Below are 21,136 nucleotides of genomic sequence, written 5' to 3'. Positions count from 1 at the left end.
GGGGGCTAGGTGGTCTTGGTGTCAAGCCAAGAATGAGTGGCCAGGGCACCTGAGGGTGGGCACGTGCTGCTAAGCTGGGGGAGGGCGTCTCGGAGCCCTTCTCCCCGCCCCCAAGGACGCTGGCAGGTAACAAGGGGGTACCCGCTCTGCTGCCCTCTTGCCGGGTCTCCACTCCTGCATCTGCAGGACCTGCCCTGGAGGGGCGGAGAGGCTGGGCGCAGGCTGGGGAAGCCGCCCGGTCCACCTCCGGAGCGCTGCGGGGGTGCGAGAGTTCTCGGTTCTGTTCTCCTGGAAAGGCCTCTGTGTCCTATGGTCCCACAGGGTGGAGGCCAGTGGCTCCGTCCACAGAGCACAGCTCGCCTACTCTGCACTGGGGGCGTCGGGGACCAGAAGGTCACACCGGGGAGCAGTGGCGAGAGGGACTGCGCTGGGGGACCTGGGAGAGGGAAGAGGCAGGCCGGGCCTTGAAGGTGCAGAGCAGGTCTCTCGGCCTTCAGGTCAGGTCAGGATGGAGGCACGCCGCCCCCTCCGCTGCTTCCAGAGGAGCCGCCACTGTGATTCTTCTGCCCGCTGTTCTCAGCTCCCCAAAGCCTCTCTCTCCCTGCCCTCAGCTCCTGTTCTTCCACTGCGACCGTCCCTGGCCTGGTCTCCCTGAGACTGACCTTCCGTATGTGTCTGGGTCACCGTCACTGCCCTGTTTTGGTCGTCTGTCCCTTGCTCTCCGCGGCAGTCCCTGTCTCCATCCACGCCTCGCCCCTCCGCCGCCTCCCCACGCCGCCTCCCTGGCTCTCCTCTCTGAGCTTTGTCTTCTCTGTCTCTGCCTGGTCCCCACCTCCATCCCTGCCTTCCTCTGTGCATGTCTACCTTTGTCAGCACCTCGGTCCCTGCCTCTGTCTTGCCCCCCACCCCCGTCTCCCGGCTGTCTCTCACCCCTGTTCCGTCTGTGTACCTGGATCTCTCTTGTCCCTTTCTCCATCTTTCTCCAGCGCTGACTCTGTCCCTGTCTCTCCCTGCCTCCCTCTCTGTCTCCTCTCTTCATCCACACCCTCTGTCCCCATCCCAGGCTCCGTCTCTTCCTCGTCCTTGTCTCCATTCCCCCTCCTGGGCCGCCTCCGTGGTCCCCTCCGGGATGGGACCTCGCTGGGGGCGGGGCCGAGGGGCTGGATCGGAATAACTCGGTTATCGGGACGAATTGAATTAACTTCTTCACATGAGCGCCGCCGGGCCTGTCTCTCCTCCCTTCTGCGGGGCCGCAGGTGGGGAGGCCAGGGAGAGGGGTCGGGACCCTACCGCCTGGCACGCTGCGTAGAGACTGAAGGTCTGGTCTGGATTGGGGCGGGATGGGGACTCTCGGGACGGAACCTCGCGCAGCCCGCCCTGCACCTCCTGAGCCCTAAGAGGGCGGTGGCGACCCTTTGGGGTGGGGGTCGGGGGCGGTCGGGGGCGGGGCCTTGGCCGTCTAGGCCCCGCCCCTTCGAGCCCGCCCCGCCCCGCCCCCTCCGCGGGGTCCTGCGCGTTAAAAGGCGCGCGGGCCGGGCAGGGCTGCACTTGCGCTGCACCAGGGCGGAGCGCGGCCGCGACGGGGCGGGCGGGCTTGCGGGCGCTAGGAGCTGGCCTCGAGTCCTCGGCGCCTGGCACTCCACCCCCCATCCTGACCCCCACCCGGCTCGGGACCCCGACTCCGACCCGGCCCGGCCCGGCCCCCGCCCCCGCCCCCCGGGCCGATGGACTACTCCTACCTCAATTCGTACGACTCGTGCGTGGCGGCCATGGAGGCGTCCGCCTACGGCGACTTCGGCGCCTGCAGCCAGCCCGGCGGCTTCCAGTACAGCCCCCTGCGGCCCGCCTTCCCCGCGGCCGGGCCTCCCTGCCCAGCGCTCGGCTCCTCCAACTGCGCGCTTGGCGCCCTACGCGACCACCAGCCCGCGCCCTACTCGGCAGGTGAGCCCAGCCCCGGTCCAGTCCTCCCTCCAAATTCCTCCGGCACCCCCAGCCCCTGCCCTCCTGGGCAAGTGGTTGCACCTGTCCCCTACAGCCACCACCAACCCAGCCCTAGCCAGACCTTCCAACTCCCCTGAGGACCCACAGTCGTCCCCCCTCCCCCGCCCCCATGAGACGGGGTTCCCTAGGCAGAGCTGAACCCCACCCTCTCATCCTTCCCATTCCTCTTTCCCGCTGCCGTATCCCCAGCCGGTGCCCTTCAGGTCAAGGAAATAGACCCCGGGCCAGCCCCAGGCTCCACACCAGGCCCTCTCCTGCCCACCTGCAAAGACTGACCGCCAAACCTCTCTATCCCCTGTATCCTTGGAAGGCGCTCCTGGCTCGGTCCAGTCAGACCCCCTCATCCTCATCATCCTCACCCTATTTCGTGCCTGACCCTCAACAGGGACCCTTGCGCCAAACAGGCCGACCAGCTAAGAGCCTTCCTAGAGCCCTCGCACCACCAAGCTCCTACTCCCTGATTTTGGACCCATCCTCCTTGTGCCCAGACTCTCTTGCACCATTCTGTGCAAACCCCATTCTGTGGCCAGAAGACAAGGATGCTGAGGTCCTGAAGCCACTTTTATTTCCGCGTCCCCCCCACCCGGAGATTCTCCCAGCTAGAGTACCACAGGACCCAGAAGCAGCCCCTCGATCCAAGTCCCTCTGAACTGTCAACCTAATGGAGCCCCTTAGCCATTCCCAACCCTCCAATTAGAGTCCAAGTCGCCCCACCCAATCTCCTGACCGCCTTCGCTCCTGGGAAGGCCACTGGGACCCAAGGGAAGGTGGGGACCTGGCGGCCGGGGAGGAATGGCGAGAGAGACCTAGATTTGGAGAAACGAGAGCCAGCAAGACGGAGTCAGACTCTGGAACAGGGCAGGGGTGTGTGTCCTCTGGGTCATCTGCAGATGGGGACTGGGGAGATGGGCCCCCGAAAGATGGGGAAGGTGAGGGCAGATGCAGGGAGATGTGAGCAGAGATGGGAAGGTTGGGGGCCCTGGGAGTGATGGGGAGCCAGGGTTAGAGCTATGGAGATCCAAACCATATGATAGGGACAGCAGTTATGGGAGATGGGGGCCAAGAGAGATTGAAAATAGAGAAGGATGGGGTTAGGAGTGGAGTGTAGGAGACAGGGATTCGGGGAGAGAGAGAACTAGAGAGATGTGACAGAGCGGAAGGCGGTCCGGGACCCCGGAGAATATGGAGACCTCGGCAGGGGCTGGACACAGGGATGGGGAGGTAGTGGGTACTGGGAAGGGGTAGGCGGGGGATGGGTGGGAAGAGGGGGCTGGTGTTTGCAGAGTTACCCGAGAGGAAGAAGGGCAAAGCGAAGATGGGGGACCTCGCAGCGGGGGAATAAGACCCCTTCTCAGCGGGCACAAAGAGAAGCCTGGTCCAGACGGAGATGGAGAGAGATGAGGAAGATGAGCGGGGGTCCCCTGGAGGAGAATGGCTGTACAGTGGGGCTGAGGACACGCGGCCTGCGAAGCAGAGGGAGGCCGGGTGGAGGGGCACGTTTTCACAGGTCAGAGAGTCCCTGGCAGGGCTGGAAGTAGAGCCAGGCAGGAGAGTCTCAGTCCCCCAACCAGAGCCCAGGTCTGGTTGCTGGAGAGCCGTGGGATGCTGAGGAGACCTGACCGCTAAGGCTTCGGTGGACAGAGCTGACTGAGGGAGACCCACCAAGAGGAGGGCAGAAGCCGGGTAGACCGGCAGGCGGGGAAGGGAACACTGCGGGGGCCGAGGACAGTGAGCATTCTTGACCTGGGGATGGGATTCTGGTTCCCTCACCCCGGATCTCAGGCCCCAGGTCTGCCTGGGCCCCGTCTGCCTTCACCCGCCCTGGCTGCATCCAGCGACAGGGAAGCCGCTCGAGACTGGGAGGACCGAGCCGAGGGCCCAGGTCGGGGCAGGGGGATGGTGGCCGGTCCCTCGGGGGCAGAGGCAGAGGCAGCGGGCTGGGCTCGACCCCTCCCGCCCCGCCCCTCGCCGACCGCCCTCTTCCGCACTCACGGCAGTGCCCTACAAGTTCTTCCCGGAGCCGTCGGGCCTGCACGAGAAGCGCAAGCAGCGGCGCATCCGCACCACGTTCACCAGCGCGCAGCTGAAGGAGCTGGAGCGCGTCTTCGCCGAGACGCACTACCCCGACATCTACACCCGCGAGGAGCTGGCGCTCAAGATCGACCTCACGGAGGCTCGTGTGCAGGTGCGTGTGCGCGCGGGGTGTGCGGGAGTGTGCGCGCGGGGTGGGGGCGGAAGGTTGGTGCCCGACATCTGGGGGTCCGCCCGACAGAGGGGCCCCCACTCAGGCCGCTGGCAGGTGCCGCCCAGAGGCAGAGAGCTGGGGCCCGGGACGCAGCGGGGCAGGGGAGGACCGGCAGCCCGGGACGGCGGCGGGGCCGGGACTCGGCCGACCCGAGACCTTCGGGAGAACTGAGCTGTTCGGCCCAACCGTTTCCCCTCGGCTCCCGTGTAAGGCCGGGAAGCCAGGACGGAGGCCAAGGGGGTAGAGGGGGCAGCTCCAGGTGGCTTTGGGGCCGGACAAAGACGAGCCAGTCGGCGCCGCCGGGTCCCCCTTTTCAGCCCTGCAGCCGTGAAGCCTCTGATCCCGGGAAGCCGGGCTCCGGGGAGGCGCGCAGCTGGGTCAGGGCGGACTTTTTTGTAAATCTTGCAAATGCGAGTGCAGATGTTCAGCTGGCGCGTCTGCTGAAGACCCTGATCGAAAGGTTTCCCGGGGGCCCTAACCGCCCTGGGTCCCTCCAGGGGGCTCCCGGAGCTTCTTAAAGGAGGGAATTGGGGCGAGGGCGTTGGGTGCCGAGGAGGAGACCCAGAACCCTGGGAGGGAGGCGGCGCCGGCGCCGGCGGGGGAGCAGAGCCCCAGGGCAAGACCCTCGGGGACCTGGAGGAAGGGGCAGGTGCCGGAGAGGAGGGAGCGGAGACAGGCGGGACGCGGGCCCAGCCCCGAAAGTGGCATTAAGCCTGGCGGTCCCGGGCTGACCCTGACCGGCCGCTGTGCCCGCAGGTCTGGTTCCAGAACCGCCGGGCCAAGTTCCGCAAACAGGAGCGCGCGGCCAGCGCCAAGGGTGCGGCGGGCGCGGCGGGCGCCAAAAAGGGTGAGGCTCGCTGCTCGTCCGAGGACGACGACTCCAAGGAGTCCACGTGCAGCCCCACGCCCGACAGCACCGCGTCGCTGCCGCCGCCGCCGCCGCCCGCGCCGGGCCTCGCCAGCCCGCGCCTGAGCCCCAGCCCGCTGCCCGCCGCCTTGGGCTCGGGGCCGGGACCTGGGCCGGGGCCACAGCCGCTCAAGGGGCCCTTGTGGGCCGGCGTGGCGGGCGGTGGGGGTGGCGGGCCGGGCGCGGGCGCGGCCGAGCTGCTCAAGGCCTGGCAGCCGGCGGAGCCCGGGCCCGGGCCCTTCTCGGGGGTCCTGTCCTCCTTCCACCGGAAGCCCGGCCCCGCGCTGAAGACCAATCTCTTCTAGCTGCCGGCCCCTGGAGGCTCGGGGCCTGCCCTCCAGACCCGCCAGAGTCCCTCCCCCACCGGGCCACCTGCCTGGCGTCCCCGCCGGTCCCCCCTCCTCCCCACGGCGTCTGACCCTACGTGGGCTCTCCCCAGCTGTGAAAACCAGGTGGGAGCCACTCATCCTCACGCACACCCCCGCCCAGCAGAGCCAGGTACTTTTCACTGGGGTGCCCTCGGCGAGCAGGGAGCCCCCTCTAGCTTGGCTTTCTTTGGAACCGGGATCAAGGAACGCCTGTTCCTGACACTGGGCGAGCGAGAGGCGAATCCCCACGCAGGAACAGCCTGGCTTCCTCCCCCAGCTCTGCAGCCCGCTAGGTCACTCCTCACCTTGGTGACCCGCCCGCTGACCGGACCCAGGCAGAGGCTGTCAGCACTGGGATAACGAGTGGCCTGAAGGGTCCACGGCCGATTTGTCCCTCAGATGTGTCCCCGTCCATCCCCAGGCTGTCTGGCACAGAGGGCGGCCCGCTAGATGAGTGGAGGAGCTGCCAGGGCAAAGGGACAGAGGCGCTTCCTCTTTCCTGACTTTTTGTTGTTGTTGTTGTTTTCCTTTCAAAACCTTGTAATTTATTGAGGTGAGTTTTGCTCAATCCAAATAAAACTTAATTTATTGAAGACATCACACTGGCAACCCTTCTGAGTACCCAGGATATGGACAGGCTGCCTGTAAGAGCCCAGTCCCCCTTGCCACCAGCAAGGGATCCACAGCTGGCACACAGCTGCGGCTGCAGGGCGGTACAGGCCAGAGACAGAGCTGCGCAAACGGGCGCTGTACAGTTGAGGTGCCCACCCCCCCAACCAGCCCCAATAATATTACAGCGCCCACCCTCCCTAAGCCCAGACAGAAAAGCTTAAATACGGCCCAGTCCCCGGGCTATTCCTTCATTTCCGGACGGACACCCCCCCGAGGGGGGATGGGAGAGGTCCCAGCTGCACCCTCCCCCTGGGGTTCAGGCCCGGGGGAGGGCAACAGGAACAGCGGTGATCGTGGGGCCCAGACGTACCCGTGTGGACCCCGTGGCCTCCCTGGGGCGGAAGGAGGGCTCCAGAAAAGGGAGGACAGCACCAGCGACCAAGGCCCTCGGTCACCACGGCAACTGACCTCCAGAGCCCGACGGCTCTAAAAGGTGAGGAGCAGGACGTCCTGACGAGGGCATTCCAAGTGACTGGGCAGTAGGGGACGCAGGTCCCCAATAAATAGGCAGAGAGGCACTGCCCGCCCCTCACAACTCCAGAGCTCGGCTGGGCCCTCAAGGGCTGCTTGGGCACTTAGTTGGCAGCTTCACAGTGCCACCGCCATCACTTGCTGAGCTGCAGCGTGTCCAGGAGGAGGCGCTTGTGAGCCGGGTCCTGCACCCCAGCTTCCTCCAGATCCTCCTCGGTGATGTCGCTGTAAGGGTAAGAGAGGCTGGGAGAAGGGCCGAGTGGCCCCCAGGACCCACAGTTCTGCTCCGGAGGCCGGACGCACCCCCACCCCGGCCGCCTCCCGCCCGGCCCCCACCTGAGAAACTCCAGGTCGTCCCAGCCGTTGTGCACCAGGCCCTCCTCGTAGCGCTCCAGGCCGATGGCCCGCAGCCAGGCGCCCATGCCTGCCTCGCCCAGCCCACCGGTCCGCCCGGCCTGCGGGCACGGAGCCTGAGGGAAGAGGGCGTGTCGGGGGGGAGTCCTGGAGGGCCCCCCGAGACGGACCCACGGATAGCCACAGGCCCCCACGTGCTCTGGGTGGAGACAGAGGCCAGGAGTGGGCCCAGTCCTGTGACCGTCACCTCCCCAGCCTGGGGCAGAGGGGACCCCCCCCCCCGCCCCCCGAGCGCTGCCTGGTGAAGTACCAGGAGGCCCACTCCACGGACAAGCACACGCCTCAGGCACACACAGCCGGCGCCCGCTGCACACCTCCTCCGCCAGGTCCTCCTGGACGCTCTCTCGGATGCGCGGGGGAGGGAAGCTGAGAGGCCGGCCGTAGTCCGAGGGCAGTCCCCGGGCCGGCTGCAGCTCCAGGGGCCCTGGCAGGAGCAGGCAGCGGCCGGGCCCCGGAGGGGCGCTGTCCACCTCACTCAGTTTCTTGGCCACCTGCAGCACCGAGCAGGAGCGGTCATCCCCGCCGGCTGCCTCCCCCAGGAACGTGCCCGGGGGCAAGGGGCCGGGGGGCAGCGGGGGCCTTGGATGGGCCTTGGGAGGTGGCAGGGCACGGGCCTCACCCCCACTGCGGCCCCGGACCCCTGGCCCTGGCAGAGGCTCTCGGCTCGGGGGCAGGAAGATAGCTGAATCCGGCAGTGGCGGGGGTGGGAAGTCGGGAGGGGGCAGCGTGCCCCCAGACTCCTCATCCGATGAGCTCCCCTCTCCCACACGGGGGGGCCGGTGGCGCCCAAGCTGTGGAGCAGGCACTGTGATGGCCACTTTGTTCTTGGTGGCCGGTGGGACGGGGGCCCTGGCAGGCGAGGGTGGCTCTGGGGGCAGCAGCTGGTGTGGGACCCCTTCAAGGACGTAGTAGGCAGGGTTATTGAAGCTGTTCTTGGGTGGGGGGGCCGCCACCCCTTCCGGCTCTGGAGCCCCCTCTGGCTTCAACCTGGGTTTGGGAGCAGAATAACTAAATCAGGACCCAGACGGCCCAAGGGAAGGCGGTGGGCGCAGTGGAAAGAGAACCGGACTAGTGGGTCAGGGGACGTGGTCCCCTCGTCCTAGACCTGCACGTGACCCTGAGCCCATCGCTTCCCGCCCTCACATGGGGAGGCAGGAGGGTGCAGTGGCTAAGCCCCGAGCCTCCGAGCCTCGCTCTCTGAGATGCTCCGATTGTTTTTGACTTTGTAACTGCAAAAGCCGAACATAAATGGGTGAAAACAGAGGCCGAGAGGCAGGGCGATAAAAGCCTTCAACGAGAATGACCAGCCAGAACTGGAGCCTCCGGAGGCATCTTTGAGGCCAATCCTGTGGGGAAATCTTACTCAGGGACTCAGATTAGTTTTACTCAAGCCCGGAGGAAAAGCAAGAGGACGGAAAACACGCCGGGAGCTTTTAATTTATGCTCCAGTGACGACTGGAGATAATTAAAAAGCAAGCGTCGCTGTCCCAAAGTATGATCCCCAGAACACTGCAGCTGAGCCCGAAACAACAAAGGTAGGAACTGCAGAGGCCCACGTTTAAGCAGCGTTTCCCAACAGCAAACACTACAGTGCTACACGATCCACACCAGGGGACTCCCTGGGTGCAGAACCCTGGACGCTGGAGGAGCTGGGGATGCTGAGGGTCGGGTCGACCGTGCGTTCTCTACCCTGACCCTGCGATGCTGCAGGGTCAACCTCATACCCTGGGGTATTAATAGAGTTACTACGTGGAAAAGTTTCCTGGCCCATGAAGGCTGGGAAACTATAGTCAACAGAGTTGAAAAAGGATTTCCTTCCCGTCCATGTGCTCCGAGCGTCTGCGGATGCTCCCGTGCCTTAGGAATAGCTAAGACTCTAACAAGAACCATTTCCCAAATTTACTTACCCACAAACCTTTTTCTAGTGGGCACCTTATCAGACAGTGTTCTACAGAACGTGGGCCTTCTCCAAACAGAAGGCTCAGCTGAGTCTCTTTACACGGAGGGGGCTGTTGCAGAAACTGGTTCCAATTGCATTTTTTAAGGCCGAATTGAGAGGAAAGGCTCACTGGGCTCCCTTTGACTCAAGGAGCCACAGCTTCAGGAGGCCTGGCTGGCCAGCAGCCCCAGGCAGGCCGCGAGAGCCCCGCGCAGCGATGGATCACCTCAGGTTATGACAGCTTCCTTCTCACCTGGGGGTCAGGGGCTCCTCCCGGGGAGCAGCTCGAGGTGGGGCCGGGGGCCTCCCAGCTGGTGGCGGTTTCTCTGGTTCCTCAAATAACTTCGACAGCGGGCAGGAGGCCTCTGCAGGGGCTGGCTTTCGGCTCCCCGACCTGCCAGGGGGCACAGAGGAGGAGAGGTGAAGGAGGGACCAACGGCCAGCCCCAGGCGCCCTCCCACGACACCCTACACAGCCCCAGCTCACCTGGGCTCCTGGCTGCCTCGGGACACAGACGGGGCTTTGCTCTTTGCTCCTGCCTCATCCTTATCGATGCTGATCCACTCTGGGGGCGGGAGGGAAAGCAGACTCAGAGGGCGCCCCGGGTCCTGCATCCCACAGACGCTCCGCTGGGCCAGGTAGCCCTCTCCCAGTTACTTCTCAGGGGATGTCCACCCCCAGTCCTGGCTGCACAACCTCCAAATAGTCCGGGAATGCCAAGCTGCCCCCCACCTTCACCCGGGTCCTCCCCTCCTGGACCTGCCCCTCCCCCCAACCTATGCCCCCCCCACCCCTCTCAACGGAGCCCCCACCGTAGAGTCGCTCACGGGTGCCCAGGCGTTCGGTGGGCACCCGCACCTTCATGGAGCCTCGGATGTTGCCCGTCTCCTCGCCGCGGTGGGACAGGAAGGTCAGGAACTGTTGGGCCGTGCTGCCAATCATGGACTTGAGCGCCACCACGCACTCTCCTGGGGGAGGCGAGGGAGACCAGCAGACTGCTAAGCCTCAGGGCCTGCCTGGCTTTCTGGGCCCCTCGGCCCCCCACCCCCCCCACCCCGCCCCCATCCCTCACCGTAGGATTCGTAGCCGTCCATGGACTTGACTGTGAGCAGGAGGTGCTGGTCCTGCAGGTACTCAATGTCGGCCAGAATGGGCTTGAGCTGGGAGTGGAGAGGCCCAGTGAGGGGCAAAGCCCCACCCAGCCCACCCTCAGGCTCATCCCTGCTCAGGCCCACCCCGCCGGTGGTGGGTGGTTTTGTCGCTTTTTAGGGCTGCACCCTCGGCATGTGGAGATTCCCAGGCTGGGAGTCAAAGCGGAGCTGCAGCTGCCGGCCTCCCCCACAGCCACAGCCACAGCGGATCCTTAACCCACTGAGCGAGGCCAGGGATCGAATCTGCGTCCTCACGGATACTAGTCAGGTTCGTTACCGCCCAGCCACCATGGGACCTGCCCCCCACGCCCTCTCAAGGAAAGACCCTAAACCTTCACGTAGAAGACAGAGCCCTGACGGCCTTTCACAGCACCTGACGGCAGCGTCGCCTGTTACTGTTCTGCACTGACAGTGGCCCACGTGGGACCTGACATTTCCCAAAGGCGCCGCAAGTATTCATTGACTAAACGAATACACAGACTGCAGCTCGACCCCCCCATAGAGCACAGGCCTCACTCCCCCCAGGCCCTCCCCAGGCACAAGCCCAGGCCGTGGGCTCCGCCTGCCCTGCCCTTGGCATACCTCCCTCCATGCCCTCCTTGCCCACAAGCCTCACCGTGGGCAGCTGGCGTGAGGACCACTGCACCTTAAGGAAGTTGACGTTGTCACTGCTCTGGGCGTCATTTTCGAAGCTCTTCTTGTACTCTGCGGGGGGGTAAGGGACCCTCGCCTCAGCGCCACCTCCCAGCTTCCCCCTCCCGCTACCTCGGGGGCTGATGGCTCTGGGCACCACTCGCCTCCCATCCCCCGCAGCCCACACCCAGCCCCGCGCCCCGCCTCGGACCCTCCAGGCAGGTGGAGTAGAACTCGATGAAGAACTTAGTGCGGCTGGCCGTCTTCACGATGGCCTCGATGCTCTCAAACTCGATGTAGGCCTGGTCTGCCGTCTTTGAGAGCCCTGAGGGGCAGAGGGAGGGATGCAGACAGGCGGGCTGAGGCGGTGGCAGGAGGCACAGGCCACCAGGAGCCCTGGCAGAGCAGCAGGGGCGGCCGGGAGGGGCCTCCTCCATCCCAAGCACCCAGCAAGGAGACCAAGGCCAGGCCAGGGATGCAAGACCCTCTGAGAGGCGGCTGGGGACCAGAGCGCCTGCAGGGAGTACCCACCACACCGCCAGGCACACCCGGGTACACATGCAGCCCGTGGCAGACAGACACACGTAGTCGGGCACGTAGGTCCCATGAAGACCCAGGCACACAGAGCCCCTCACTCGTGGGATGTTCAGAAATGCCCGCGCGTACACGTACACACCCACACACGCACACGCGGAGATACATGCAGAACTAGCACGTCCCGGGCCAGCACTTGCACCCACCCGGGTGGATGCCACACCCACGAGCACCCAGAATAGCCACCTTTCTTGGAGATGAACTGAGAGGTAACTCCAACCTCAAATGTCCCAAACACGGGGGAGTGGTCGCTGGTGACGATGTCATCCGTGCAGCCTGGGGAGGAGAAGAGGCTCCTTAGTCTCTGCCCCCGCCCGCCTCCCCTGAGGCCCGGGCAGAGCTGGCACGGCGCCCCGCCCCGGGACCATCCGGCGCCCGGCGAGGCTCTGACCGTAGGAGCTGCAGATGATGTGGGTCTCGGGGTGGGACTTCCAGAGAATCCGGTCACACCACGAAGGCACGTTGGTGCGGACCTGGGGTGGGGAAGGGGTGCGGTCAGAACGAAGCTGTCGGCGGCGCAGGGAGGCCCGCGCTCCCACCACCCTGGCCCTGCGTCCCCCGCTCCTTGGATCCTCCTTCCACCCAGGATCAGCCCCGCGGCCTCCAGGGGCCACAGCGGCTGGCTGGCGTGCTAAGTGCGGAGGCTTGGACCCTCCACCCCGCACACACACTTTTTTTCTTGCTTTTTGCTTTTTAGGGCTGCAAGTGCGGCACACGGAGGTTCCCAGACTAGGGGTCTAATCCTAATCTGGTCTAATCCCACCTACACCTCAGCCACAGCAACACAGGATCCGAGTCGCATCTGTGACCCACACCACAGCTCACGGCAACACCAGATCCTTGATCCACTGAGTGATCGAGGCCAGAGATGAAACCCACAACCTCATGGTTCCTAGTCGGGGTCACTTCCGCTGGGCCACGACGGGAACTCCCCCCCACACACTCTTGATTCACCGCAGCTGTGGGGGTCCCCCCCAGGCCCAGCCCACTGTCCCCTCTCACCCCAGTTGGCTTCTGCTTGTGCCAGGCGTACGTGTCCCGGGAACCTCGCTCGTAGCGGTAGGTGGGCGGGAAGGAGATCTCCTCCTCACCTGCAGAAGGCGGGACACGCGAGGCCAGGGTCCCGACGACCCAAGGCTACCGCAAGGACCTTGGTCCTCGGGGGTCCCCGCAGGCCCGCACTTACTGAAGCGAAGGAAGACCTTGTGCTTCTCCCGCTCCAAGTTGAGCTGGTCCACCCGGAGCAGGGGCTCGAACTCCTTCCGGCTGATGTAGTTGAGGATCTCCTGGCGGGGGGGGGACGACGATACACAGAGGTTGCAGACTCTGCAACCAGGGCCGGAGGGGAGCGGCCGCCTGCCCGCCCCGCCACCCGCGGGGCCGCGCCCGCACCTGGATGTCCATGTCCAGGCGGTAGTTGAGGTCCCCGAACCAGAAGAGGTGCGTGAACCGCAGGGAGATGTCGAAGGCGCCAAGCTGCCGGTCGCCCAGCGAGAGCAGCCGCAGGATGTCCAGGTAGTTCTGGTTCCTCCTGTGGGGGCGTCGGGGGGGGAGGCCCCAGGGCAGCCGTCAGGGACCCAAGTCAGGTCCCCGGGGTCAGGGGCCGGGGGAGGAGGGGGGGGCAGAGGAAGGAGCCGGGGACACGTTCCGTGTCAGGGGCAGGCAGAGGGGTCTGGGGACGGGCTCGCGGGAGACGGCAGGGGGGCTCAGGCGAATAGGGCCTGGGGCTGAGGGGCCCCCGGGGAGAAGCCCCCTTACCGGGCGGTCTTCTCGTTGCCCGAGGTGAGGTGGCAATTCACAAAGCCGAACGAGGTGCCGTTGAACATGAAGGAGACGCCCACGGCCCCCTTGTTTCCTGTCGGGGCAAACGGAAGGCCTGGGTCACCCCCGCTGGGCTCCCAGCTCTCTCCTCTGCCCCTGAAGTGGCCGCAGGAGGATCTGCCTGACTCTCCCCCCCCCCCCCCCCCGCCGCGTGCCACGAGGCGGGCAGGCCCCTGCACACAGCTGCGCTCTCCTGGGCTCCACGCGGGGCGTGCGAAGCCACCTGGCCGGCGTGGTCCCTGCACGTGTGAGCAGAGCCCCTGCAGGTCACAGGCATCCCGAGGGTGAAGCCGTGAGGACCAGCAGATGCTGAGCAGAATCCCCCACTGGACTGCCAGTCGGGAGACCCGGGCCCTGTGCTGGAGGCGGGGCTCTACCACGGGCCAGCTGGGTGACCCCAGCCAGGGCACTCGACCACTCTGGGCCTGAGTTTTATCATCTCTGAAATGGAGGGAATTATCCCGGCCCTGCCCTCTGGGAGGGGCTGGAAGAAATTTAGAAGGTGAACATGTTTCGTCAAGTTCAAAGAGTTCTACAGGTAGGCAAGCTGAGACCACGTCACGGGGACGCCAGGGACCCCGGGCTGGAGAGGAGGCAGGCGGCGCGAGGGGCCCGGCCGGCTCACCCAGGGTGTTGGCGATGCCCGTCTTCACGCTGGATGTGCTGACGTGGCTGATGCGGTTCTCGTGCTCCGGCTTGACCAGCACAGCCACCTTGATGTTCCACAGCGACTGCATGGCAATCTGGCGGGAGGGCGTGGCGTCACCCCTGCCCGGAGCCGGGCTGCTGCCCCCATGCCCACTGCCCAGCCCGCGCCGTGGACGGACTCTCGTGGAAGTCACAGCACAGGCAGGCTGCCCCCTTTCCCGCAGGGCCAGAGAGAAAGAGGCCTTCCTGCAGCACCAAGGCCTTAGCTTCGACCTCCCAAAGGGGACGCCCTGGGCAGCAGAGGGAGAGCCAGCCGATGCTCCCCGGGGTCGCACAGGAGGTCAAGCAGGATGGCCGGGGGGCGGCGGGTGAGGAGCAGGGCTGGCCAAGGCCCCTCACCGGGCGGTAATCCAGGTCTGTGAGCTCCTTCAGGCCCCCACGGAGCAGGTCCAGCCACTCGCGGTCGCCCACCGAGTTCTCCTGGGTCCCAAAAACATAGATGTCATGGGGTATGGTCACCGTGACCTCATCCAGGGTCTTCCCCAGACCCTTCGAGGTGAACCAAGACGTCACGTTTCTCGGAGGTGGCACGCTTCCTGGAGGGGGAGGGACGGGGGTCAGGCCCCGGCGTGGGGCCCCCCCTCTCCCCCGCCCCGGCCCCCGCCCGGGCCTGACCCATGTTCCAGGTGCCTATGAAGACGGAGATCATGTCAGGCTCGTCCTGCTTGGAGTGCTTATTCTTCATGAGCTGCAGCAGCTGGCAGAAGGCCTCCCGCTTCTGGAGGACAGCGGGCAGTCAGGGGCAGGTGGCAGCCAGGAACCCCCTTCCCCGGGGACACCCTGCTCGGTGGCGGCTCCCACGAGCAGAGGGATGTGCCCAGTCCTCGAGCACACGACAGGTGCACAGGAGGTGTTCCCCAAATGAAAATCTGGACCCACCCTCGGCTCACACGCTCTCCGCCCCATCAGAGCTGCCCCCGCCCCAGGGCCTGGCATGCCCCCACCGCGTCCCGGCTCTTCCCTCCCCAGGAACCCCGCCGCCCCTTGGTGTGGCCCCCGCGGCTCACCCGGGCGCTGACGAAGATGAAGTCCTTGCGCTGCGTCCGCTCCTTCTCCTTCTCAAACACGACCCCCAGCTTGTTCTGGACCCGCTGGGACTTAATGAGCTGGCGGACTAGGGGACGGAGGATGGGTCAGGTCGCACCAGCCTGCGCTCCGAGGCCCCCCGCCCCCGGTCCCGGGTCAGGCGCCGGCTCACTGCGGTCATGCGTGAAGGTTGTCCAGTCCTCCTGCGAGTCCCGCTGTCGCCGCAGCAGCACCAGCCGGCCGCCCTCCACGTCCACGCTCAGCGTGAACTTCTGCGACTTCCCGATCTTGGTCAGGTCGCCCAGGGTCACATCCAGCTTCACCTGCAGGCCAGGAGGTGGGGGAGCTGCTGGAAAGAGCCGGGGGCAGGCGCACCCCCTTCCGCCACCCGTCCTCTGCCCTGGGAGGCGTCCCCCACACCCCCCTATGTACCTCGAAGGCCTGCACGGGGATGGTCTTGGCCTTACGTGTGGACGGCTGCACCGGGGCCGGGGGGGCTGTGGAACTCATGTCCTGGAGGGCCTTCAGGGCCTGGAGGGGACAAGGGCAGGCAAGATCAGGGGCCGCGCTCGCACCGGGGGAGGGGCGCGGTTAGGGGTGGGCTCAGGGATACCCTGCGGATTCAGGGCTCGGGTCAGGTAGGCTGGAGGCGGGGGTCAGGGGTCAGAGGTCAGGAGTCAAGGCACCTTCTTCTGGATGCCTGACAGGAAGTCCTTCAGCACTGACAGCTTCAGCACCAGGCTCTCTAGTTCCTGCTCCCCCGTCTGGGGTGGGTTCTGTGCGAAGAAGGAACGGGGCTGGGGGACGAGGCCGCCACGCAGCCGGCCCCCGACCCGGCCCAGGCCCCTAACGCGAGCCACTCCGCCGACACCTCCCCGCAGCCGCACCTGCTGCTGCAAGAGGCGGGTCACCATGGGCGAGCTCTGCTGGTCAAACACCTTGGACAGGATCTCCAGGCCCGACAGGACCTTGTCCACCTCACTGGGGGAGACGGCAGGTCAGGCTCCCCACCCGACCCCAGGACAGGGCGGCGGGGCCGAGCGCGGAGCTGCGGCCGCCACCCTAGGGGCTCAAGGGTTCAGGAGAGGAGCAGTCAGGAGACAACAACGGGGTCCCTGAGCCAGAGGTCAGAGGTCAGGGCGTCTGTATAGCAAGCAAGCTGGCAAGGACGGGTGAGAGCGGGCGGCACGAGGCGGGATGGCGCAGGTACCTGTGCAGCCGCCGGCACGAGGCGGCCAGCGTGCGGGTGAGGTGGGGCAGGTTGCTGGCCCCGCCGCGCACCGCCTCCAGGTCCAGCCCGTAGCTGCCCTTCAGGTACTCGTGCGAGACGGTGCTCAGCCCGTTGGGAGCACTTCGGAGAGGGTAAGAGATCAGGGGAGGCCCTGGCGACCCTGTCCCAGCCCCCGCGCCCCTCCCTAGATGGGGGGTACAGGTGGCAGTCAGTCTGCCTCTGGGGCTGAGAGGGGGTGTTGGGGGCTCAAAGGTCTCACCTCTCAACAGCTGGAGTCGGGGGGGTCTCAGGGGCTGCTGGGGGGCTGCTGGGCCCCAGGGGGGCAGAAACGCTGGTGGAGCCAGAGCGAGGGGGCAGTGGGGGCTTCTCGTCCTCCCCATCTGTCAACAGGGGCCAGTGGGCAGCCGTGTGAGCCTCTCGCCCTCAGAGAAGTACGGGGGTAGTTAGCGTGGCCGGGGAAGGGGGGCAAGAGCCCGGGCACCACGGTCAACAGCAGGGACCTCTGGGGGAGGCAGGCTGAGAGGCGGGGTGGGAAGCCACAGGTGACACCAGGAATGGGGTAAGAGACGGCTGGGCACACGGTGCACTGGGCTGCACCTGAGGCGTCACGCTCATCCGGAGGGTCCAGCTCCCGCTCCCGCTCCACAGGCAGCAGCAGGGCGCACACCAGGCCCTGGTTGGGTTGGGCGTACAGGCCGATGAGCTCCCCCAGGGTCTGGAAGCGGCGCACAGGCACGCCCTGCGAGGTCTGCAGGCAGCAAGGGTGGGAGAGGGGTCAACCGGCCAGTCCCAGACCCTGCGCTACAATCAAGATCAAGAGTCAGGGAGCTCCCGTCGTGGCTCAGCAGGACTCGGGTTCAATCCCTGGCCTCACTTAGTGGGTTAAGGATCTGGCATTGCCGTGAGCTATGGTGTAGGTCGCAGACATGGCTCTGATCTCTCGTTGCTGTGGCTGTGGTGCAGACCCGCAGCTGCAGCCTCGATTCGACCCCTAGCCTGGAACTTCCCTAAGAAGCAAAAAACAAAAAACAAGGGTCAGAGTCCGAGCTCCTACCTGCACAGCCAGGAAGTCTTCTCCATCAGGTAGAATCCGATACGTGTGCACGTGCTTCTGATACCTGATGGCAAAGCAGGGGAGCAGAATCTGTCACCCCCCAGGCTGGGGTCTGGGTGCCAAGGCACCCCCGCTTCCTACCAACAGGCTCAGCTCCCAGCCCCTGCAGCATGGTTTCCCTAAGACCATTTGCCCAGGCTGCACAGGGTTAATGATGGGGCCGGTCTACCCTCTCCTGCTGGTGCCAAGCAGAGCAGAACTGCCCAGAACCCCCCCGCCCTCCGCCACCCAGACCTACATAGACTCCCCACACACCGCAGGGCCCGGGAGGCAACAGGCAGCTCTTTTGTGGCTTCTACAGCTGTCTAAACAGCCCCTCTGGGCTGCTGTACCAGTCTGGGCCCCCCGCCAGAGTAAGAGTCCTCAGACGCCTGGGTAGCCCGTCCGTGTGCAGGTGTGACGTGCCAGCCCACGTGTGCGCCTGCCGCCTGTGTGTATGTTGGTGTCTGGCTTGGCTGCAGCTGGCCTGTTGGGCAGTTTTGCTGCCGGGTATGTAGCCATCACCCGAGGCCTTCTCCCCGCTTCCCCAGATACCAGGAAGCAGGAGCGACCCTCTGCAGGATTCCTGGGCCCCTAGGAGCCCCAAGCTAAGGAGGGGCAAGAGAGGTGCTGACAGATGGCACCAACAGCTGAGCAGGTGACAGCTGAGCCCGGCCTGGGTGGTACCGGCTGCACCCTGTGCGGGTGGAGGATCCTTGTGCAGCCGCACCTCAGGGCAGGCGTGCTCCACGGTGCCCTGGGCCCGTGTGTGCTGGCAGGGGGCAGTACTGGCACCAGAGGGCCCTGATGCCACTCTGAGATGCCCAGAGTCCTCTCCCCTCAGGTAAGCCCCGCTCAGAGGCTCTCCTGACGCCGAATGGGCACAGGCTGTGTGGGTGTCTGTGTGTGACTATGTGTGTTGGTTTGTGGACTGTGGGTCTGTGTTTCCAACAGTAACAGCAGCCCATTACCTGAGCTGTCTCTGTGACAAGCCAAGTACTCAGCATTCTACAGACAGGATCTCATTTAATCCTTACATGTTAAGGCAGAGGTTGTTATTATTCCCATTCTCCAGAAGAAAAAACTGAGGCTCAGAGACGAAAAGATATTTGCTTAAGATCACAGAGCAAGTTAAAGGCAGAGCTGGGATTCAAGGTTGGGACAGAGGCCGGGGCCTGAATCCTGGCCTGCTGCTTGGCCTGCCGGTGCCTGCTGGGGCAGGGCTGTTCCTGAAGGTTCTCTGTACATGTGGGTGTTATATACAGGTAAGCAAGTTTGCTTCTGATCACCCACCCCAGGCTCCTGCGATGCGAGGCGTAACCGGACTCAGCAAGGAAAGCCAAAGCCCAAAAGGACAGACCCCACCCCACCCATCCCCTCTCCGGGCAGCGGAGCCAAGATCTTCCCCTCCTGGGACAATAATGCTGCTCATCCCGACACAGGCCCAGCTGTCCCCTCCCACTCAACAGCTGACCCAGCACCTGCCTCCCCCCCCCACCCAATTAGGGGGTGTGCCACGGGGCGGCTGGGATGCAGGACTCTGGATATTCATCTGCCTAATAAGCTGTCCCTGTTCGGTCTTCCCTGTTGGGCCTCAGACATGGGACATAAGCTGAGACTCAGGGGACTCCTTCTTCTTCAGGTCCACCGCCCAGGCCAGGGTTTCTCAACCTCAGCACCACTGACACTTTGGAGCACGTGATCCTTTGTCGTGAGGGGCTGTCCTGTGTGTGATCGGAGGTTTAGCAGCGCTCCTGGCTTCTACCCAAGAGAAGCCAGCAGCACAGTCCCAGGTGTGACAACCCAAAGTGTCTCCAGACGTGACCAGATATCCCCTGAGGAGGAAACTCAACCCCAAGTGAGAACCGCTGGCCCAGGCCAGGGCACCCGCAAAGATGTGAGAACAGGGGAAAAGGCCACAGGGGTGGGGACTTGGGAAGGCTCACCGGCCTAAGAAGAAGCATAACTGAATCTAAACAAAGCAGCCCCACAGCTTCCCGCTCACCTGCTTCCACTCTGGAGCCTACCCGAGCCCTCCCAGTGCCACATCTCGAGGCGCAAGAGGGCAGCTCAGGCAGAACAGTCCAAAACTGAAAATGCACAAACTCACCCACCACCGCTGCCACACAAACACAAAACCAGGCCCACTCAGAGAGCCGGCCAAGCCTAGCCCCTCGCTGGGCACCCATAGCTCAGGGCCAGGGCAGTGGATCCCAGAGCCAGCCCCGGGCACACTCACTCACTGATTCATAAAACAGTGACTCCGCAGACACAGCTCCCCCCCTTCTTGTCAACACCACCCTGCCCCCCAGCCCCAGCCGAGACAGCCAAGCAAGCCCAGCCTCAGTCCTGCGGGCACAGAAAGGCCCCCTAAGGAAGCTGCTGGGCAACTCCACACCCCCGCGGTTCATGGGGCCCTGACTGCCACTCAGACGCCCAAGTCCTATACAAAGTAAAGTGCACACAACCGTGGAAAGCACATCGGCACCAGTGCCTGGAGGGCGGCTGAGGGGGTCAGCCAGAGACTCCCTGCACTTGCCCCAGAACGGCCACCCTGAGCAGCGGGACCCCCCATGCCGGCCCTCCGTGCCCCAGCAAGTGCGCTCAGACACACAGCAGGAAGGAAGCGCTCCCTGCATCCTTCCTCGGGCCCAGCAGAAGGCCAGGCCCCCGCTCTGGAGGGTGCTGGCGGCCCACTGTCCCGGGCCCGCCCCACACCACCCCACGAAGCCCAGGCCGTGCCCGCGCCCGCCCGCCCGCCGGCGGCCCCACTCACAGAACGCAGAGCGCGAAGGCTCCTGCCACGCTCTCGCTGTCTCGGACCAGGAAGCTGCCATCGCGGCCTGCCCGGGCCAGCAGCTCCTCGGCGGCGGCCCGGCTCAGGTCGCGGTGGTACCAGGCGGGGGCCGGGCTGCCCAGCGCGGCCCCCGGGCCCGCTCCCGCTGGGCCCGGCGCCCCGCACGCGGAGGCCATGGCCCGCGCAGGGCTCAGCGCCGCCCGCGCCCGCCGCCCCGCGCCATTCGCCCCAGGACGCTCGGGGCCGAGGCTGGGGCCGGGCCCGGGGCCCGGGCCCGAGGATCCGCTGGCGGGATCGAGCCGGGAATCGCGGCTCCGTGCTCCGCCGCGCTGGACGCCGGGTTTGCCGCGCAGCCGCCGCCGCCGCCGCCGCCAGCAGCGCCGGCCTCAACTTGAAGAGAAAGAAAAGTTTGTTCAGAGGCGGCGGGGGAGGGGCAGGCGTGCAGCGCGGGGCCCGGCGGCCCGCCCCCGCCCCCGCCGCTCGGCCCGCGGCCCGGCCCGCCCCTGCCCCCCCGCCCCCCCCCCCCCCCGAGAAGTCGCCCTCCGCACGCCCGCGGGACCCCCTCAGCCCCAGGGCAAGCCAGCCTCCCGCACCCCACAACGATCCTGCCCCGCGGTCATCACCCGGAGGAGATCCGGCCCCTCACACCGCTCCCACCCCATCGAAGCCCAAGTCCCCCCATCCTGCGCCCTGACACTTCGGGATCCCGACCCCATCCTCCTCCCTTCAATAGTCGCAAAGATACGACCCCCAACTCTCATAAACGTCTGATTTCACCCAAAGCCTTTCCATTCGTCCCCTCCCCCCCCCCAAGACTCGTAGGGTCGAGTTACCAAAATCCGCAAAGTATCTCATGATGAACCTCCTCCCGTTCCTCTCCCCATCACCCCCAACTCCGGGGAAATCCCGCCCCCTTCTCAGACCTGAACCTCCAAAGCACACTGGGTCCAAATCCCGCGAGGGGATCCCCCACGAACCCCCAGACGAGGTCCCGTGTCCGAATCCCCATGCACCCTCCCGGCAGCCCCTCTCAGTCCGGCCAGGGCCCTTCCCCCCTCTCGGCCA

At 65.7% G+C, this 21,136-nt stretch overlaps 2 protein-coding genes across 4 annotated transcripts; one reads left to right on the top strand and one right to left on the bottom strand.

Moving 5' to 3' along the window:
- Window positions 1-1,721: 1,721 nt before the first annotated feature.
- On the top strand, window positions 1,722-6,114 carry PHOX2A (paired like homeobox 2A). Its single transcript, XM_047751871.1, has 3 exons — window positions 1,722-1,941; window positions 3,999-4,186; window positions 5,003-6,114. Exons 1-3 carry the CDS (start codon window positions 1,725-1,727, stop codon window positions 5,456-5,458), a joined length of 861 nt encoding a protein of 286 aa, XP_047607827.1. The 5' UTR covers window positions 1,722-1,724; the 3' UTR covers window positions 5,459-6,114.
- On the bottom strand, window positions 6,086-20,461 carry INPPL1 (inositol polyphosphate phosphatase like 1). 3 transcript variants are annotated; one of them, XM_047751867.1, is made up of 28 exons: window positions 20,051-20,461; window positions 17,236-17,299; window positions 16,779-16,929; window positions 16,441-16,561; window positions 16,161-16,301; window positions 15,838-15,931; window positions 15,637-15,726; window positions 15,383-15,481; window positions 15,123-15,273; window positions 14,932-15,038; window positions 14,540-14,642; window positions 14,264-14,460; window positions 13,842-13,959; window positions 13,154-13,250; window positions 12,788-12,926; window positions 12,582-12,681; window positions 12,398-12,486; window positions 11,787-11,868; window positions 11,582-11,671; window positions 11,013-11,126; window positions 10,785-10,873; window positions 10,090-10,177; window positions 9,830-9,985; window positions 9,504-9,582; window positions 9,271-9,411; window positions 7,393-8,065; window positions 7,001-7,134; window positions 6,086-6,889 (listed from the first exon to the last, which is right to left on the bottom strand). In XM_047751867.1, the coding sequence occupies exons 1-28, from the start codon at window positions 20,245-20,247 to the stop codon at window positions 6,799-6,801; spliced, it is 3,795 nt and encodes a 1,264-aa protein (XP_047607823.1). In that variant the 5' UTR covers window positions 20,248-20,461; the 3' UTR covers window positions 6,086-6,798. The 3 variants fall into 3 exon arrangements, with proteins under 3 accessions (XP_047607823.1, XP_047607825.1, XP_047607824.1); XM_047751869.1 differs by lacking the exons at window positions 6,086-6,889; window positions 7,001-7,134 and having other exon boundaries at window positions 7,931-8,065; window positions 9,876-9,985; window positions 20,051-20,410; XM_047751868.1 differs by lacking the exons at window positions 6,086-6,889; window positions 7,001-7,134; window positions 7,393-8,065 and having other exon boundaries at window positions 9,876-9,985; window positions 20,051-20,411.
- Between the last annotated feature and the right edge of the window lie 675 nt (window positions 20,462-21,136).

Source organism: Phacochoerus africanus, chromosome 11, assembly GCF_016906955.1.
Source record: "Phacochoerus africanus isolate WHEZ1 chromosome 11, ROS_Pafr_v1, whole genome shotgun sequence".
Taxonomy (NCBI): Eukaryota; Metazoa; Chordata; class Mammalia; order Artiodactyla; family Suidae; genus Phacochoerus; species Phacochoerus africanus.
Note: the sequence above shows the minus strand (reverse complement) of the source record. Positions and strands in the feature narration are given on the sequence as shown.

Coding starts and splice junctions, on each gene's coding strand:
- PHOX2A (XM_047751871.1), top strand. CDS start 1,725: ATGGACTACTCCTACCTCAATTCGTACGACTCGTGCGTGGCGGCCATG. Junction 1,942..3,998: donor GCCCGCGCCCTACTCGGCAG/GTGAGCCCAGCC, acceptor CACTCACGGCAG/TGCCCTACAAGTTCTTCCCG. Junction 4,187..5,002: donor TCACGGAGGCTCGTGTGCAG/GTGCGTGTGCGC, acceptor CTGTGCCCGCAG/GTCTGGTTCCAGAACCGCCG.
- INPPL1 (XM_047751867.1), bottom strand. CDS start 20,247: ATGGCCTCCGCGTGCGGGGCGCCGGGCCCAGCGGGAGCGGGCCCGGGG. Junction 16,930..17,235: donor AAGACTTCCTGGCTGTGCAG/GTAGGAGCTCGG, acceptor TGCTGCCTGCAG/ACCTCGCAGGGCGTGCCTGT. Junction 10,874..11,012: donor CTACTCCACCTGCCTGGAGG/GTCCGAGGCGGG, acceptor ACCCCCCCGCAG/AGTACAAGAAGAGCTTCGAA.